We start from the raw sequence: 19,133 nt of genomic DNA, 5'->3' as shown, positions 1-19,133 counted from the left end.
TTGCATAAAAAATCAAATCCCTTAATACGAACTAAACCAATAAGTATAGATTTTTGTCAGTTTGCGTTTAGCTTCTTAAAGATAACCCTTACTCAGAAAATGAGGACACAAAAATAACAGTACTATCAAAGAAGAAAAATTAACTAATTAACAAAGGATGGATTTTTATTTCCAACTTTTGCTTATTTCTGGCTGAAAGATCCTCTTTCCATATTTTAATCCAGCCTCTGTTATGTGCTAACCAAAATAGGTGTTAGAGACTCAAACTTCTAGTCTGGCTAAGCCTGGTTTGGTATCCCTGTTGCATCTGGTTACCTCACAATACTTCCCAGAACTGATTTCTACCTTAACTCTAGGACCTCTCAGTTTGAGCAGTGACCCTTAGTTTCTTTGAAGAATCAGGCTATCCTGCTTTTGACCTCTTAGGTCTTTGTGGCTCTGGTCACTTGTTCCTACTGTCCTTACCCTGCATTTCTTCTTTGCTCCTTCACAGTTCTTCCAATTTTGTCTTTCAATCTTTAAAAAAAAAAGCTTCCCTTGTGTTCTTATTACAAAAGCAATTCACATTCACTGTAGAAAATTGGAAAAGTTCTGATAAACAATAACAAAAAACACTGACATCATCCATACCACCACCACCAACGATACATGATTGATCCCTAAATAAACTTCAGTGTTTTTTCTATTTACTATATGTGTGCACATTTATATATATGTATGTATATATGTACACATTTGTATTTACAAATATACACATGAACATACCGAGGTGTAGAGTTTATAACAAAGAGAGCAAATAGATTTCATCTTCAGTGTTGTGTTCATGTGCTAATATTGTGTTGACAAAAATCTTGAGGCTGAATTCAGGTCCAAAATGAAGGAGTACTGTGATTGATTAACAATGTCTGATGTGGGTACAGGAGGGAAGAATAGCAGCATGTGTGCCAGGTATTTTCAATCCCAAATTGATTTTATTTAGAGGTAACTATCAATATCCTAGTCACCAATGTCTGTTAGTCACAATCTTTGCTCTTGACTTACAGCTGTGAATGGATATGCTTTTGGAAGTCTCCCAGGACTCTCCATGTGTGCTGAGGACAGAGTAAAATGGTATCTTTTTGGTATGGGTAATGAAGTTGATGTGCATGCAGCTTTCTTCCACGGGCAAGTGTTGACTAGTAAGAACTACCGTGTTGATACAATCAATCTCTTTCCTGCTACCCTCTTTGATGCTTTTATGGTGGCCCAGAACCCTGGAGAATGGATGCTTAGCTGTCAGAATCTAAACCATCTGAAAGGTAAGGCATCTTTACCTGAAATTAGCTGTCAGTTGAGAAAAGAGTCATGTCTCAGTTACACTATTAATGGGGTGATAATTGGAAATCAGAATCTAAAAGCTAAATAACTTTGGAATGATCTGTGCTTTGAACTGGTAACTTAATTTTATTCCTCTGACAGTATGCATCATAATGTAATTTTTTAAAAAAGACTGAAAGACTGGAGCATTTATAAAGTAATTAAAAATTGAAAATACGTTAATTTTTGGAAAAGAAAAAAATTGGTTCTGATGTATAGCTCTACCCTAAAAGTATAATACTGCATACAGCTTCCCAGATTTGTAAAATACACAATATTTTAAACACCAGAAGATTTGTATATTGTGCTGAAAAGTAGCTTGTTTTTTTTTTTTGACTTGTTCTATTAAATATAACCAACTTTGTCCTTTATTTGAGTCCAACTATTCCTTAGTTTAACATGCTAAATCTCTCCTCCATCTCTTTAATATAAGGCAATAAAATATCCCCAGTTCTTGAAAAATGTCAGTTTGCAATATTGGTCTTCTGAAGAAATTAGGTTTAATCTGGGTCTTTGAGTATGCTACTTTGACTTTCAAACACGATCTTATTCATCAAATGTGATCATGGCAGCAGAAGGCACAGCACAGCAGGTGCATAACCATTTTATCTAAGAGAACAATAATAATACATGCTCATTCTATTCCTCCTCCTCCACCCCACCATAGCCCCTAAAATATGGCAGAGCATCTCTTCATCACTTATCTATTTTTTCTCATTAAAGCATTATTTATTTCAATGCTGACTCACTGATAAAATAAAACAGTGAGGGAATTCCCTGGTGGTCTGGTGGTTAGGACTCTGCATTTTCACTGCCAAGGGTGCAGATTCAATTCCTGGTCCAGGAACTAAGATTCCATAAGCCACATGGCGTGGCCCCCCCAAAAAGTGAAATTAAATGGTGAAAGTTCATTTCTCCCCACATCACTTATCTATTAATGTGTCCTTTTTTTTTCTTTCTCATCAAAAGACTTCCCAAGCGAAACCCCACAGAAACTGGTTCCACATTTTTGAAAACACTAGAAATATCACTTCTCTGTGCCATATTGAGAATTTTTTTTTACTGCTTGAATTTTCCATGAGTGATTTATATACAACTGGTTACTCTAGTTTATAGTATTGTTTCTAGCTATCTGTTTCTTCAGTTTCCACCTGTCTTTTCACCAGCAGCATTTACAAGGCAATAGGAGAGACAAACTTTGGCTTCATTAACCAGTGTCTCCTCCTGTGTGGTTTTCAGCTGGTTTGCAGGCCTTTTTCTGGGTACAAGACTGTCGGAAGCCTTCATCTGAGAACGATATCCGTGGCAAACATGTTAGACACTACTACATCGCTGCTGAGGAAATCATCTGGAACTATGCACCCTCCGGCATAGACACCTTCACCAAAGAAAACTTAACAGCACCTGGAAGGTAACTCAGAAAAAAAGATATTATTTCAAAATATGCCTCCCCCCCAAAAATATCATAAAAGGCTGATTCAGTGATTAAAATTTTAATTGGTACCTGAAATTGAGTAACTAGACTGCTAAATATTTATTAAGGTTTGGTAGTGAGTCCAAGTTTGAGAAATAGGACTTATGAGTCCATGAAAAAGAATAGATTTAAAAGTTTTCAAATGCTCAAGAAAACTCTCAGAAAACATTGAATACAATTAGATCAGTTCATTTGCTTTCCATTTCTGAAAACATAGCATTGTAAAATCCAGCAGCATTAAGTACATTCACAAGGTCGTATAATCATCAGCACTGTCCGTTCCTAGAACTTTTGCATTGTTCCAAGCCGAAATGCTGTGTCCACTAAACAAAAACTCCCCATCCCCTGATAACTTCTATTCTACTTTCTGTCTCTATGAATTTGCCTATTCTAGGCAGCTTATGCAAGTAGAATCATGTAATATTTGTCCTTTTTTGTTTGGCTTATTTTATTTAGTATAATGTTTTAAAGGTTCATCCATGTTGTAGCGTGTATCAGAATTTCATTCCTCTTTAAGGCTGAATAATATTCCACTGTATTCATATACCATGTTTTATTTATCCATCTATCTGTTGATGGACATTTGGGTTGCTTCTACCTTTCGGCTGTTGTGAATAATGCCACTATGAACACTGGAGTACAAGTATATGTTTAGGTCTCTGCTTTCAGTTCCTTTGGGTATACATCTAGGAGTGGAATTGCTTGATCATATGATAATTCTATTTTTAATTTTTTGAGGAACCACCATATGGTTTTCTACAGCAGCTTCACCATTTTACATTCCCATCAGCAATGTTCAAGGGTTCTAATTTCTCTTTTAATTGCCAACATTTATTTTCCGTTTTTTAAAAAAAAATAGCCATCTTAACAGGTGCAAAGAGGTATCTAATTGTGGTTCTGATTTGCATTTCCCTGATGCTTAGTGATTCTGAGCATCTTTTCATGTTCTTGTTGGCAATTTGGAGAAATGTCTGCTCAAGTCCTTTGCCCATTTTTTAATTGGGCTATTTGGGGTTTTTTGTTGTTGTTAAGTTATAAGAGTTCTTTTTATATTCTGGATATTAATCCCTTATCAGATAGATCTGCTTTGCAAGTATTTCCCCTTATTCTGTAGGTTTTCTTTTTCACTCTCTTGATAGTGTCCTTTGATGCATACAAGCTACCTTTGGTACATGTCTGATGACCTCCACGGCCCCCCAGCTGTTCTTCCTGCCGCAGTCTTCCTTTCCTACTGTACATTCCTCATAAAACAGCCAAAGCGATCTTTCAAAAATGTCAGTGAGATTATGCCACACCCCTGCTCCATGTCTCTGCCCAAACATCACCTCTTTAGAGAAGCCTTGTTTGCCACACATCTACTTGGAAAGGTTAAGTGATTCGCTCAACGGCAAACAACAGGTCAATAGCTGGGCCTGACTCTACCCAAGCGTGTGACTACTGAAGCAGAGATTTAAGTCCCCGCCACACTGACATTCAGATGCAATGACTCCCAAAGCTGTATCTCCAGCCCGGAAGGCTCTTATAAATTGCAGATTTGCATTTTGAACTGCTTAGTGGACACTCCATTTGGATCAGGCTCCTCCAAATCAATATGTCCAAGTCTGAATCCATTGTCTTCCCCACAAATCTGAGTTTCCCTCTCTGCATGAATGGTATCGCCATCCATCCACCGCTCAAGCCCAAAGGCTGAGCACCACCCTTGACTCCCTCCCTCCTTCACTAATCCCTCCTTCTCTCCTCATCAAATGCTGCCTCATTATATCCTAAATATCTCGGAAAGTTGTTTGCTTCTCTCCAACCTCTTTGCTAATATCTCTGAAGTCACCACTACCTCTCATTGAGATTTTAAAAGCAGGCTGCTGACCCGTCTCCTTACCCTGCCTGCTATGCTCCTGCCCTAGTTTATAAGAGATGTCGTGCTTGCTGTCTTCTCTGAGCCTTCCCACAGGCTGTTTCCTCTTTGCAAATACCCGCCCCATTCTTCCCACACACATATTCTATCATTTTAACTCCACTTCTCCTCTAAATAATTTTAAAGAAACTCTTCCTCTGGAAAGCCTTTGGGGCCTCTCCCCATCACTCCCCAACCCCAGGAGAAATGTTTTATAACGCTCTGTGCTTATTACATGTTATTATATTGATTGATTTGTAGTCTGTCTTCTGGGACAGATGTCAAGTCCATGTGGACGGGGACGGGTCCAGCTTGCTTATGGGTATGTCATCAGCATATAAAAGGGTTCCTGGTCCAGAGCAGATGTTCCATACATTTGTCAAATGGGAGAAGAGATGAGTGGGGTGGCTTTGGCAAGTCAAATGCCTTTCTGAGATTTCATTTTTTCATTTATAAAATGGGGAGAATGGGGAGCGGATGGCAGAGGAGTAGGACGTGGAGCTCACCTCCTCCCAGAAATACATCAAAAATACATCTACGCGTGGAACGATTCTCATAGAACATCTACTGAACGCCGGCAGAAGACCTCAGACTTCTGAAAGGGCAAGAAAATCTCCACGTACCTGGGTAGGACAAAAGAAAAAACAAAAAAAAAGAGAGAGAGAGAAAGGAATTGGGACAGGACCTGTGCCCCTGGGAGGGAGCTGGGTTAGAAGAAAGGTTCCTACAACCTGGGAAGTCCCCTGACTGGCGGGGAGATCAGCCAGGACAGAGGGGGAGCTTCCGGGCCTTGGAGGGGAGCGCAGCAACCAGTTTGCAGAAGGTAAAATGGAGAGAGACTTGCAGGGATGGTTGGTACCTCCACCCTGAGCTCCCCAGCCTGAGACATTCGTCCACAGGTGTGGGTGGGGGTTGAAGCTCAGGCTTTGGAGGTTAGACCCGGGGAGAGCACTGGAGTTGGCTGCGCCAGGACAGCCTGAAGGCAGGGTGCCATTGTTGGGGGTTGCGCGAGGGGAGGGGCAGGACTGCCAAAGGAGCATCTTTTCCCCGAGCATGCGCTCTCAGACCACAGGACGCTGCCTGCACGAGCTCCAGGGGTGGGGGCGGGCTGGGCCTCCGCCACCGAGAGAACCGGGAGCCAATCGCCGCCTCCGCCCTCACAGGGCCCGGGAGGGCACGCCGGTCACCACATCTGCACGCCCTCTATCCAGGGGATAAGGGCCAGCGCGTGCTGAGGACAGAGGTAGAAGGCATCCCAACTAAAAGTGGCCCTCACGTCAGAAAATAGTAAAACCACACAAGCTCCCGCATATAAATAACCTTCCAAGACTACGGTAGGTAACTGCTTCTCCTAAACTCACAGAGTAAGAGAAATGTAAGCAAAATGAAGAAGCAGAGGAACCACTCCCAGTTAAAAGACCAAGAGAATTCCCCTGAAGGAACAAACAATGAAACAGACCTCTTCAGTCTAATAGACACCGAGTTCAAAAAGGAGGTAATGAAAATCCTGAAGCAATTAAGGAAGATTATTGACAGAAATGCAGATTACTGTAAACTGGGGAGGAGAATACCAACTTTGTTGCATTGTCATGTGAGTTTCAGACAATAAATGAAAGCTTCTGAAGGCTAATATGCAACAAACAATAGTTACTGTATTTTTAGACATTTCATACTTTATTAAAAAGATTCTATTGCAGGACAATTTATTAACTGTCAGGGGTTGACATGGACCCTCTTGACATTTTTTTCACTTTGCTTGAAAAAATAAAATCTCTATGCCATGAGTCTCCACCCCTTAACTGAACATCCTTCTATAAGGTGCCTAGTGCTATCTGCTCCTCTGAGGAGTATTTGGTAAATAATGGGTAATTTCTAAGCACAGGTCAGAATTTTTCTCTTCAGTTAGTATCCTATGTGACGACCTGACTCTGTTCTGCTTTCAACTCCAGAATTAAACCTTTTTTCTTTTGGCAGTGATTCAGAGGTATTTTTTGAACATGGTTCTACAAGAATTGGAGGCTCATATAAAAAGCTGGTTTATCGTGAGTACACAGATGGCTCCTTTACAAATCGAAAGGAGAGAGGCCCTGAAGAGGAACATCTTGGCATCCTGGGTGAGTCTGTGCAGAATACATATGACTAATGCACTCTTCCCCTGAGCTACAATCAACCTCAGAAAGAACAGAAGCTTCAGAACCTGTGGCATGATTTCTACGTATCAACTATGGACATGGAAGAGGAATCATCAATAAAATGCAGCAGCTAATTACTTTTCCAAATGTAAATTACCCATAGTAAATCTTCATCATTAAAAGCCAGGCTGACTTCAAATGATTGATTATTTTTTTTCTTCAAAGAGGTAAGGGGTTTGTGTGACTTTGTTTAAATAGACAGTAAAGCTGTTAGTTTCCGCTTTTAGCCAAATGTACATTCCCTTAGAAATGAAATTCAGCTGCTAATGAGACAGGTTGGGTTTGTTTTCGAGCCTCCTGCAGGCTGCCCCCAGGCAGGGCCCAGAGACCTGTTCTTGCTCAGGCACTTGGGCAGAATAGCAAGTGAGTGGATTCAGACTGTCCTCACACTTCACCTATTAGCTCTGTTACCTTTGAAAGTACTCAGCTTTCTGTGCCTGTTCCCTTTCTGTAAAATGGGAACAATAATAACAATAGTCACTACTTCATAAAGCTGTTGTAAGGATTAAATGAGTTAATTCACATAAACACTCAGAAGAGCACATAAGAAGCTCTCAATAAGTATCATTTAATATATTACATAAAATATTTTTATACTATATTTCTGTGTTTTTGTTCTATGTTTAGTAATAATATTGATTTTGGTGATGGGAAATCCACAACAGTGGTGTTACTTTTCACAGCCAAGACAATTTAACTTACCCCCTTTGGGTGGTCAAGGTTTATGGCATTCTCCTGACTCTTGGGACAAATAACACACATCTGGTCCACAGAAAAATAGGGTGAGGAGAGTGTCGATACTCTGAATAGTATTTTATAGATGTATGAAGCTTGTGAACTAACTTGGATAAAAATGGTAACAAATTTCATTACCTGAAGTTAAGTAAGAAAGCCCCTCTCATCTTTTTCTGGTCTCCGCATGTCAAATTGATAATGGACTTTTTAAAAACCAAGCTTTCCATTTGCAACAATAAGCATGTTGCTTCCAGTGGTTCTTGCCAGAGGACAAGGCAAAGAAAACAACTGTCTTATGCATTCTGTATGCTATATATCAGGGAGGATAATAATTCTCTCTTTGTCCCTAGGTCCTGTCATTTCGGCAGAGGTGGGAGACACCATCAGAGTCACCTTCCATAACAAAGGAACATATCCCCTCAGTATTGAGCCAATTGGGGTGAGAGTCGATAAAAGCAATGAGGGCACGTACTACAACTCAAGCAGAAGTGAGTACAACACTCTGTAACCAAACAATAATGTTTAATAACCTACTGTGCTGGTCACCCCCAGGAAAATTGTCCTGCAAAAACCAAAGGCAGGAACTTCTGAGGAAACTTCTCACATACTGTTCTCAGCATCATGCCAGGAAGCAAGTAAATCTCTTCCTACCATTTCCAATATGTTTGTGGAATTTTGTCCTACCTTAATTGGATGATTATTGACAATGCTGCTAGTAACTTATTTGGATTGCATCAATTATACATTTCCAGAGTTCTATTTGGGTGATTGTTAAATTTGAAAAAATTCTTGCAATTATAAGATTAGATGTACATTTTAGAATATTTAAAAAATATAAAAAGATGTAGCCAAAAATATTATCCATATTTCTATAGACAACCACTGTTATATTTTTGTATGTCCTCCACTCTTTGATCTGTGTAAATAATAATTACATGTGTTTGAGATCATAGAATATAAATATACTTATCACTATAATTTTGTACCCAGAGTTTGCTTTCTTAGCACTATAAACATTTTATGAATATAATTTTAGTGATACAAAATATTCCATTACATGAAAGTATTCAGGTATTTTTGTATGTCAAGGCTGACAAATGAAGACCCTAGTCTGGGTCTCAGACTTCTTGTATCCTCACGTGGAGGAAGGGGCTAGGGAACTCTGTGGGATCTCTTTTGTCTGGGCACTAATCCCACTCAGAAGGGCTCCACTCTCATGACCAAATTACCTCCTAAACACCACCTCGAACACCATCATATTGCGCATTAGGATTCCAATATGTGAATTTTGGGGAAACATAAACATTCAGACTATAGCAGGCACCAATCTCAGACAGAGGTTTAGAGGAGACTTCCTGCAGAAAATTATTCCCATTTGTGACCTGACACTGGTAGGATTCCACTCTAATTCATAAAAGGAGCACAGAAGTGGGTTATCCTAGGCTAAACACAGTCTACTCCATGGCTCAAATGATGCTATTAGAAAGCATACTTTACCTCTCCAGTGTGACCTTTCTTACAGGTGCGCCTCCTCCTTCAGCCTCCCATGTGGTACCCAAAGGAACATTCACCTATGAATGGACTGTCCCCAAAGAAGTAGGACCCACTTACAAAGACCCTGTCTGTCTAGCTAAGATGTATTATTCTGCTGTGGATCCCACCAAAGATATATTTACTGGGCTTATCGGGCCAATGAAAATATGCAGGAAAGGAAGTTTACTTGCAAATGGGAGACTGGTAAGTCCAATGAGGGAAAATGAAAATGATTTTCCAATCCCTTTGAATTATCATTATTATAAGGAAAATTCTGCAGTTTGAGGCAGTGAGGGTTCCACGCATAATGTTTATTATAATTTTTTCTTAGGCTTATATCTATATTGTGCAGAGATTCTCTGGCTAACATGATTGTTCCAAGATGAGTTGGAAACAAGATTTTCCTTGGAATCCAAAGTCTATTATGATACCATTAGACTTCAACACACACATTTTAAAAAATCACCTATTAATGATAATAAGTCACTCAACATTCACTAAGGAAATATTGCTTAAAATATTTTTTATGTGGCAGCCTGGATGGGAGAGGAGTTTAGGGGAGAATGGATACATGTATATGTATGGCTGAGTTCCTTTGCTGTGCACCTGAAACTATCACAACATTGTTAATTGGCTATACTCCAATATAAAATAAAGTTAAAAAAAAATGAAATGGGAAACGACCCTTTGATCTAGAAATAGAAATCCCTAATCCCACCATTGTTTTTAGCTCTAAAATAAATATTTTAAAATAAATCTTTAAAAGAGAAAGATTCCTTTAAAAATGCATTCAATACAGTTATCACATCTTAAAGCATCATCATAATTCCTTAATATCATCAGATTTCCAATCAATGTTCACATTTTAATTGAACATTTGTCCTTTAATTGTTTCAAGTTTGTTGTGTGGATAGGCATTCAAATAATTACACACATTACAATCAGTTGATATGTTTCTCAAGATATTTTCTTGCGTTTTTCTGTTGCAAAAGTCTTTTATCCTGTAGAAGTTCTCACGTCTAGATTTTACTGATTGCATTCCTGTGGTGTCATTTAACATGTTTCTCTTTCTTTTACTCTATTTCTATAAATCAGTGGCTAGATCTACAAGCTTGATCAGATTCAGGTTAGATTTTTTTTATTTTTTGCGATACTACTTCATGTGTGGTACTGGGTACCTCGATCAAGGAGTATATAATGTATACTTGTCTCTCAGTCGGGGATGTTGTCAGCTATTGATAAACATTTCCTAGATTCATAAACTAATCAGGTGTTGCACAATAGTAATATTTTGATTCCATCATTCCTTCTGTGTTTATTAGCTACTATACTTGTATAAACAGAAACGTCTCTTATTGGACTATTTGGTTGCCCTGAGGTACGTGTTATATAAGAAAGGAATGACAAATGCTTGATTTTTTCCTTTTATTTACAAGTTTTAGAATTACTAGTTCTCTCCTAGCATACTTCAAAGGTTTTTAATAGTTTATTTTTAAGTACTATTGTAAACTGATGGATTTAAGCATATTTAGTATGCTTCAATTCATTGCTATTATACTTATTGACGCTCAGAATGTCCTATTTTTTGCCACTGGGGGACTTGCTCAGGTTGACTTCATTTTTACATGAACTTAGTAGTCTTTGAAGCTTCTTTGACTTCTAGTATAAAAAGCTATTTCAGGTTCATATTGTACATTTTCTAAGCCAGACCTGAAATCAGTCATTTCTCCCAAAAAGTCCTGGTTCTTTTCAGTAAGAAATTATTTTTAAAACTACAGTCAGGGCATTAGGGGTGCTCAGTGCTATTGGATTAATCGTTGTTCCTAAGCCTTTTCAGTGAGCAGAATTGAAAAAAACGTTTTTTAATAAAATTCATCATGAGTTCATACTGATACTTTCTATTCAAATTCAGGTCTATGGATTTTGTTTGTTTGTTTGTTTGTTTACTTAACCTAATTGTTCTTATATCTGTATCTCCCTTCAGCTGCACTGAAAAAGCTGAGTTTTCAATAATACCAGCATAAATATGCACTCATTTCATCCCACAATATAGACACAACAGTCTCAGGATTACAATTACAATACTACAGCCAACAATATAATTACTGAAAACAGTTTTGCAGCCCTTTTTGTCTTTAGAGTGGATCCCACTAAGGATGTTCAGTCAAATTACAGATTTAAAGTCACTTGGAATAGTTCCTCCCTGTGGAGTTTTGCCACCCACTGGATACACAGGTTTATTTATTTATTTATTTATTTATTTATTTTAATGTATTTATTTATTTTATTTTTTATTTTTTAGGGATTGCTTTTTAAACTGTAACATTATTTTATAATTATGTAAAACATTTACCTGACTCCAACATCATATCTACAAAAAGAAGCAGATTCAAAGAAATCTAGCATCTATCCTTTCTTCCCAGTCACCTATTCCCTCACTATAGATAACTTTTTAAAAGCTTTATTCTTTTATTTATTTTTCACTATTATTTTTATTAACTTTATTTTTTAGAGCACTTTAATGTTTACAGCAAAATTGAGGATAAAGTCCAGAGATTTCCCGTATACCTCTTATTCCCCCACACACGCCCTCCCCCAATATCAATATCCTCAACAAAGTAGATCCATGTATCCATCATTACAGTATCATACAGAGTATTTTCACTGCCCTAAAACTCCTCTGTGCTCCATCTATTTATCCCTTCCTTCCAACCCCCAACTCCTAGCAAACCCGGTCTTTTCACTCTCTCCAGAGTTTTGCCTTTTCCAGATTGTCATATAGTTGGAATCATACAATGTGTAGCCTTTTCAGATTGGCCTCTTTCACTTAATAATATGCATTTAAGTTTCCTCCAAGTCTTTTCATGGCTCAGTAGCTTATTTCTTTTTAACGATGAATAATACTCCATTGTCTGGACGTACTACAGTTTATTCATTCACCTACTGAAGAACATCTTGATTACTTCCAAGTTTTGGCAATTATGAATAAACCTGCTTTATGAATAAACATCCATATGAAGGTTTTTGTGTAGACAGAAGTTTTCATTTCTTTTGGGGACATACCAAGGAACCCAATTGCTGGATTATATGGTAAGAGTATATTTAGTTTAAAAAAAAAAACCTTACAAACTCTCTTCCAAAGTGGCTGTACCATTTTGCATTCCCACTAGAAGTGAATGTTAGAGTTCTCTTTGCTCCACATTCTTGCCAGAATTTGGTGTTGTCATGTTCCAGATTTTGGCCATTCTAATAAGTGTGTAGTGGTATCTCATTGTTGTTTCAATGACATGTAACATAGAGCATCTTTTCAAATGCTTGTTTGCCATCTGTACATTTGTCTGTTAAGGTCTTTCACCCATTTGTTAATTCGGTTGTTAATGTTGAGCTTTAAGGGTTCTTTTTATGTTTTGATAAACAGTCTTTTATCAGGTGTATCCTTTGTGAATATTTTCCTCCCAGTCTGTGGCTTGTCTTCTCATTCTCTTGACAATATTTTCTTCAGAGCATGGAATTTAATTTTAATAAAATCCAGTTTATCAATTCTTTCTTTCATAGATTGTGCCCTTGGTGTCGTATCTAAAAAGCTATTGCCATATCCAAAGTCATCTAGACTTTCTCCTATGTTATCTTCTAGGAGTTTTACAGTTTTGCACTTTACATTTAGGTCTATGAGCCGTTTTGAGTTAATTTTTGTGAAGAGTGTAAGGTCTATGTCTAGATTCATTTTTTTGCATGTGGATATCCATCTGTTATAGCACCATTTATTGAAAAGACTATCTTAGTTCCTTTGTCAGAGATCAGTTGACTAAATTTATGTGGCTGCTTCTTAGCTCTCTATTTTTTCTATTGATCTATTGATCTATATTTTCACCAATACCACACTGTCTTGATTACTGGAGTGTTATAGTAAGGTTTGAAGTTGGGGAGTGTCAGTCCTCCAACTTCATTTTTCTTCAATATTGTGTTGGCTATTTTGGGCCTTTTGCCTCTCCAGGTTAACTTTAGAATCAGTTTGTAGACATCCACGAGTAATTTGCTGGGATTTTGATTCAGACTGCATTGAATCTATAGATCAAGTTGGGAAGAACTGAAACTTGGCAGTATTGAGTCTTCCTATCCATGAACAGTTATTTAGTTCTTTAATTTCATTCACCAGAGTTTTTCGTTTTCCTCATATAAGATCTTGTACATATTCTTTTAGATTTATAACTAAGTATTTCATTAGGAGGATGCTAATGTAAATGGTATTGTTTTTAATTTCAAATTCCACTTTTCATTGCTAGTATATATGAGATTGATTGACTTTTGTATATTAACCTTGCCTCCTGTAACTTTGCTATAATTGCTTATTAGTTACAGGAGTTACCTTGTCAATCCTTTTGGATTTTCTACATAGATGATCATGTGATCTGTGAACAAAGACAGTTACTTTCTTTCTTCCCAATCTGTATACGTTTTATTTCCTTTCCTTGTCATATTGCACTAGCTAAAACTTCCAGTATGATATTGAAAAGGAGTGATGAGAGGGGACATCCTTGTTTTGTACCTGATTTTAATGGGAAAGCTTCTAGTTTCTCACCATTAAGTATTATCTTAGCAGTAGTTTTTTGGTAGATATTCTTTATCAAGTTGAGGAGTTCCCCCATTCTTATTTTACTAAGAGGTTTGTTTGTTTGTTTGTTTGTTTTGATCATGAATGGGTGTTGGATTTTGTCAAATGCTTTTTCTGTATCTATTGATATGACTACGTGACTTTCCTTCTTTAGCCTATTGATGTGATGGATCACATTAACTGATTTTTGAATGTTAAGCCAGGCTTGAATACCTGTGATAAATCCCACTTGGTCACGGTATAGTTCTTTTTATACATTTTCAGATTCTATTTGCTAATTTTTTTTAGGTATTTTACATCTATATTTATTAGAGTTATTCATCTCTAGTTTTTTTGTAATGTCTTTGTCTGGTCTTGGTATTAGAGTAATACCTGCTAGAATGAGATAAGAAGTATTCTCTCTGTTTTTGTCCTCTGATGGATTTAAAGAGAGTTGGTATAATTTCTTCCTTAAATGTTTGGTAGAATTCACCAATGAACACTTCTGGGCTGTTCTGGAAGGTTACTAGCTATTGGTTCAATTTCTTTAGTAGATACAGGCCTATTCATAGTGTCTATTTCTTCTTGTGTGTTTTAGCAAATTGTGTCTTTCAAGGAATTGATCCATTTCATGTAGGTTATCAAATTTGTGGGCATAGATTTGTTCATAGTATTCCTTTATTATTCTTTTAATGTCCATAGGATCTGTAGTGATATCCCATATTTCATTTCTGATATTAGTAATTCGTGTTCTCTTTCTTTTTTTCTTAGTTAGCCTGACTAAAGACTGATTGATTTTATTGATCTTTTCCAATAATCAGCTTTTAGTTTCACTGATTTTTTTCTATTGATTTACTGTTTTCAATGTCATTGATTTCTTCTCTAATTCTTATTCTTTTATTTAAAGAATAAAAGAATTGTTTTATTTATTTTATTTAAAAAACAAACGTGTGTGGGTATGTATTCATATTCTAACTTTCTTTTTTCACTTAACAATATAATCTGTAAGTCTTTATACTGTAATATATGGAAATATTCCTCATTCTTTTTTCCAGTGGATATTACTCCCTGGTGTAGACATGCCTCAGTTTATACAATCGGTCCACTATTTGGCAGGTGTTTGCGCTCTTTCCAGTCTTTGCTCTTACAAATACATTGTAACGGGTAGCCTTGTTCATATGTCTCTTTGTATTTTGACAACATGTCCTTGGGATAAATTTGGTTCTGCTGGGGCAAAGGATAAACACATGTACTCTTTTGCTAGATATTGCCAAATTCCCTTCCATAGGAATTGTACCATTTTATACTCCCACCAGGTATGAGATTAGATTATCTGTTTTCCACAGTTCATAAGTGTATTATCAAATTTGGGGATTTTTACCAGTCTGATAGGACATAAACAGTACCTCTGTAATTTTAATTTGTGTTTCTCTTATTATTAGTTGTTGAACATTTTTTCAAGTCGTTAAGAACTATATTCACTTCTTTTCCATGAATTGTTCATAACTTTATCCCATTTTTCTATAAGGTTATTTTTCTTCACTGATTTAGAAGCTTTCTATATATTAGTTATAGAAAGTCTTTGAGATATTAGTTGTAAATATTTTTTATCTTAGTTTATCATTTGCCTTTATACTTTGTTTATGGATGTTGTTGTTTACCATGTGAAATTTTTATTTCTATCATCTTTTCCTTTATTGTTAATGGATTCCAAGTCATAGTTAAGAAAGTTTTCACAACTCTCAGGTTATAAAGGAATTCACCCATTCTGCCTTCAAGTACTTGTAAGGTTTCATTTTTCACTTTTAAGTCTCTGTTCCATTTAGAATTTATGCTGGTGTACAGTTAAGGAATAGATCAAATTTATCTTTTTCTAAATGGCTATCCAGTTATCTCAACACCATTTATTAAAAAGTCACACTTTAGGGGACTTCCCTGGTGGTCTAGTGGCTAAGACCCCGCACTCCCAATGCAGGGGCCTGGGTTCGATCCCTGTTCAGGGAACTAGATCCCACATACATGCCACAACTAAAGATCCCACACACCGCAACTAAGAGCCCACTGGTCGCAACGAAGATCTTGCACGTGGCAATGAAGGTGCCGCTTGCCACAACTAAGACCTGACGCAGCCTAAATAAATAAATTTTTTTAAAAAAAGTCACACTTTAGCCCATTGATTTAAATGCTCCCCTTTATCAGATACTAAATTTTCAAACACAATTGAGTCCATTTCTTGATTTTCTATTCTATTCCATTGTTCTCTATCTATTCATGCACCAATACCATACTATTATAATTACAGAGCCTCTATAATGTGTTTAAATGACTTGTAGCCATACCTCAAGGCACTTTTTCCATCATTTTAATGGCCATTTTTGCTTACTTCTTCTTTCTAATGAAGCTTGTAAAAACTTACCCTGGCTCCAGAAAAAAAAAAAAAAAAAATCCTGAGAGTGTTTTATTGGGATTGTCTCAAATATACAAATTAAATTAGGAAAAACAGCCATTATTATAAAGTTGAGTAACCCTGCACAAGAACATATGTCTTTCCACTTGTTCAAGTCTACTTTTGTGTTTTTCAGGAGTATTTTATAGTTCCCCTTATATAGGTTTTGGATTTTTTTAAGTGTATGCCTAGATATTTTATTTTTATTTGTCTATTATAAATGGTAATGGCATCATTTAAAATTTTTAAATATGTTACTGAAAAAAAATGGTTTTCTACCTTTATTTTTTTTTAAAGATTTTTACAACCATTTTAAAAAATTTTATCTATTTATTTATTTGGCTGCATTGGGTCTTAGTTGTGGCATGCGGGATCTTTGTTGCGGCATGTGGGATCTTTTGTTGTGGTGCATGGGCTCTTCATTGTGGTGCATGAGCTTCTCTCTGGTTGTGGTGAACAGGCTCCAGAGAGCGCAGGCTCAGTAGTTGTGGTGCACGGGCTTAGTTGCCCCACTGCATGTGGGATCTTAGTTCTCCGACCAGGGATCAAACCCGTGTCCCCTGCATTGGAAGGCGTATTCTTAACCACTGGACCACCAGGGAAGTCCCTGGTTTTCTACCTTTAAATTCCATTCTTTTATCTTGTGCTTACCTTGGAAAGGAATAAAAGGAGACTAATGTTTATTGAACTCCGTTTAGGCACTTTGCACATTTTACTTCATTTAACCTTCACAGTAACCCAAGAGGCTAAGTATTGTTATCCCCATTTTTACAGAAGAGGAACTGATACTCAGTGAGTTGAGATTTAAAATGTGAGTTTTTTTCTCTACATATTTTGTTTTCTTCATTTGTCAAATGAAAGAGTCACAACACAGGAAGGTCTACAGGAACTATTAAAAGTCCTCATCCTGGGGACCTCCCTAGCAGTCCAGTGGTTAAGACTCTGCCTTTCCAATACAGGGAGTGCAGGTTTGATCCCTGGTCGGAGAGCTAAGATCCCACATGCTGCAAGGTGTGGCCAGAAAAAAAAAAAAAAAGTCCTCATCCTGGTTTTTTCACGTATTAGCCATGTGGCTTCAGATTGGATAAAATATTCAGAATAAGTTAAATAGTTCCTTGTTTAGTGTCTGAGATTAATGAAAATATCTCTATTATTTTACCACTAAATATAACATTGGGTATTAGTTGTTACTTTTTATTCTATTTCTGGTTTGCTGGCACTGTGTTTTCTGTTTAAAATCACTTGAGCTGCTCAAAAAAATAAAATAAAATAAACCAAAAATTAAAAAAAGTACTGTGCTAGGCACAGAATTCATTGGTAAATAAGACCTGCTCTAATAGAGTTTATATTCTAGTGTGTGGTGTAGCAGAGAGGAAGGGGCAAAGGGAGTGATGGCATGGAAAGGAGAGGAGATAAGCAAACAGAAAAAATAAAAATAACCTCAGAAAGTGATATGTGTTTTAAAAAAACAAAATAGGGTAATGTGATAGTGAATAGAAATTATAGTTTAGATAATGTGGAAGTATTATTTGAGGTGAGATCTAAATTTTAAAGAGGCAGCCTTGCAAAAATCTGAGGGAAACACAAAAGGAACAGCTACTGCCAGAATGTCAAATTTTATAAAAATTTATTTTTAGATTTCCTTGAATTATTACCTATCTTTTCTCCTTTGACCAATAAGTGTGACCAAGTACATTAAGAATTTCCTATTGAACCAACCTTGCACTTCTGGGGAAAAAAATATTACTTTGAGCATGGTGTTTTTTTTTAAATATATTTCTGTGTTGAATTTGATAGTGTTTTATTTAGAATTTCTCATCTAAGCTATAAGTGATATTAGTTTAGCTTCTGTGTGCTTTTTTAGTGATATATCATAGTTGTACTATCTGCATTAAATAAATCGGGAAGAATTTTAATACCTTTACATTTTTATAAATTTCTTTTGCTTTTATTAACTCCTTTCTTCTTTTTATTTTCCTAAAATTTTCAGATATTTACAATATTTATTTTTATTTGGCTTTGCTCAAAATAAACATTTCAGACTCTCAGTTTATATGTTTAATTATATTCCATACATTATGACTTGTAGTGTTCTCATGGACATTACTTACTAAATTCTTAGAAATTCAATTTTGTTTCTTCTTTGATCTGAGTTATTTGGACAAAATATGATCTTTCTTTTTTTTTACTTTTTGTCCTTTTATGAGTAATTTTCAGTTTTGTTGCATTATAATTAGGAAATGTGACCTGTAAACTTTTCACTGAAGTTTTCTCTGCAGGTCAGTATGTAAGTGATTATAGAAGTTCCCTGCTGGAATCCTGACACATCTGAAAATGTCACTTTGTTGTGCTTTACCTGTATAGAATTTTTCAATCATAATCTTTTCCCCAAAAAACGTAATTGCTACTCTAACTTCCTCTGACATTTATTGTACTAGAGGAGTCCAATGTTCATGGTAACTTTTAAAATGGATTATTGTAGAAATTTGTCTCTCTGAAGTCCAAAAATTTTACCAGTACATTTTTAGGTATAGGTCTATATTACTAATTTTGTCTTGTTTTCAGTGAAGTTTTTGAATTTGAATACTCTAGTCTTTCCCCTTTATAGTGGTGAATATTTCCACCATTATTTATTATTATTATGTCTCACCCTTTTATAACTTCTCTCTAAAATCATTACTAGGTATATATTTTTCATCTTTGAATCTTTTCTTCTGACTTATGGGAGCTTTCTTAAGACCATCTGCATCATTGATTCAGTTATCTGCAGGATCTAACCTTCAGGTTAGTTGGATTTTTAAAATTTGATAAGCATGTTTTTCATCCAAAGAAATGATCTCAGGAAAAAGATATGCAATAATCTCTCAAGTTTTCTCTTCTTTAAGGGAATAAGTTTTCCTCAGGGATTCATATGC

The 19,133-nt window shown here is 36.3% G+C and overlaps 1 protein-coding gene across 1 annotated transcript in view; it reads left to right on the top strand.

Annotated features, from left to right (window-relative positions):
• CP (ceruloplasmin) overlaps positions 1–19,133 on the top strand; it is a 57,422-nt gene that overhangs the window by 12,943 nt on the left and 25,346 nt on the right. The window contains exons 5-9 of the mRNA XM_007188113.3: positions 1,044–1,298; positions 2,596–2,767; positions 6,696–6,835; positions 7,999–8,136; positions 9,171–9,385. Coding sequence (XP_007188175.2) covers positions 1,044–1,298; positions 2,596–2,767; positions 6,696–6,835; positions 7,999–8,136; positions 9,171–9,385 — 920 coding nt within the window. The remainder of the gene's footprint in view (positions 1–1,043; positions 1,299–2,595; positions 2,768–6,695; positions 6,836–7,998; positions 8,137–9,170; positions 9,386–19,133) is intronic.

The sequence above is a fragment of the Balaenoptera acutorostrata genome, chromosome 4, assembly GCF_949987535.1.
Source record: "Balaenoptera acutorostrata chromosome 4, mBalAcu1.1, whole genome shotgun sequence".
Classification (NCBI taxonomy): Eukaryota; Metazoa; Chordata; class Mammalia; order Artiodactyla; family Balaenopteridae; genus Balaenoptera; species Balaenoptera acutorostrata.
Note: the sequence above shows the minus strand (reverse complement) of the source record. Positions and strands in the feature narration are given on the sequence as shown.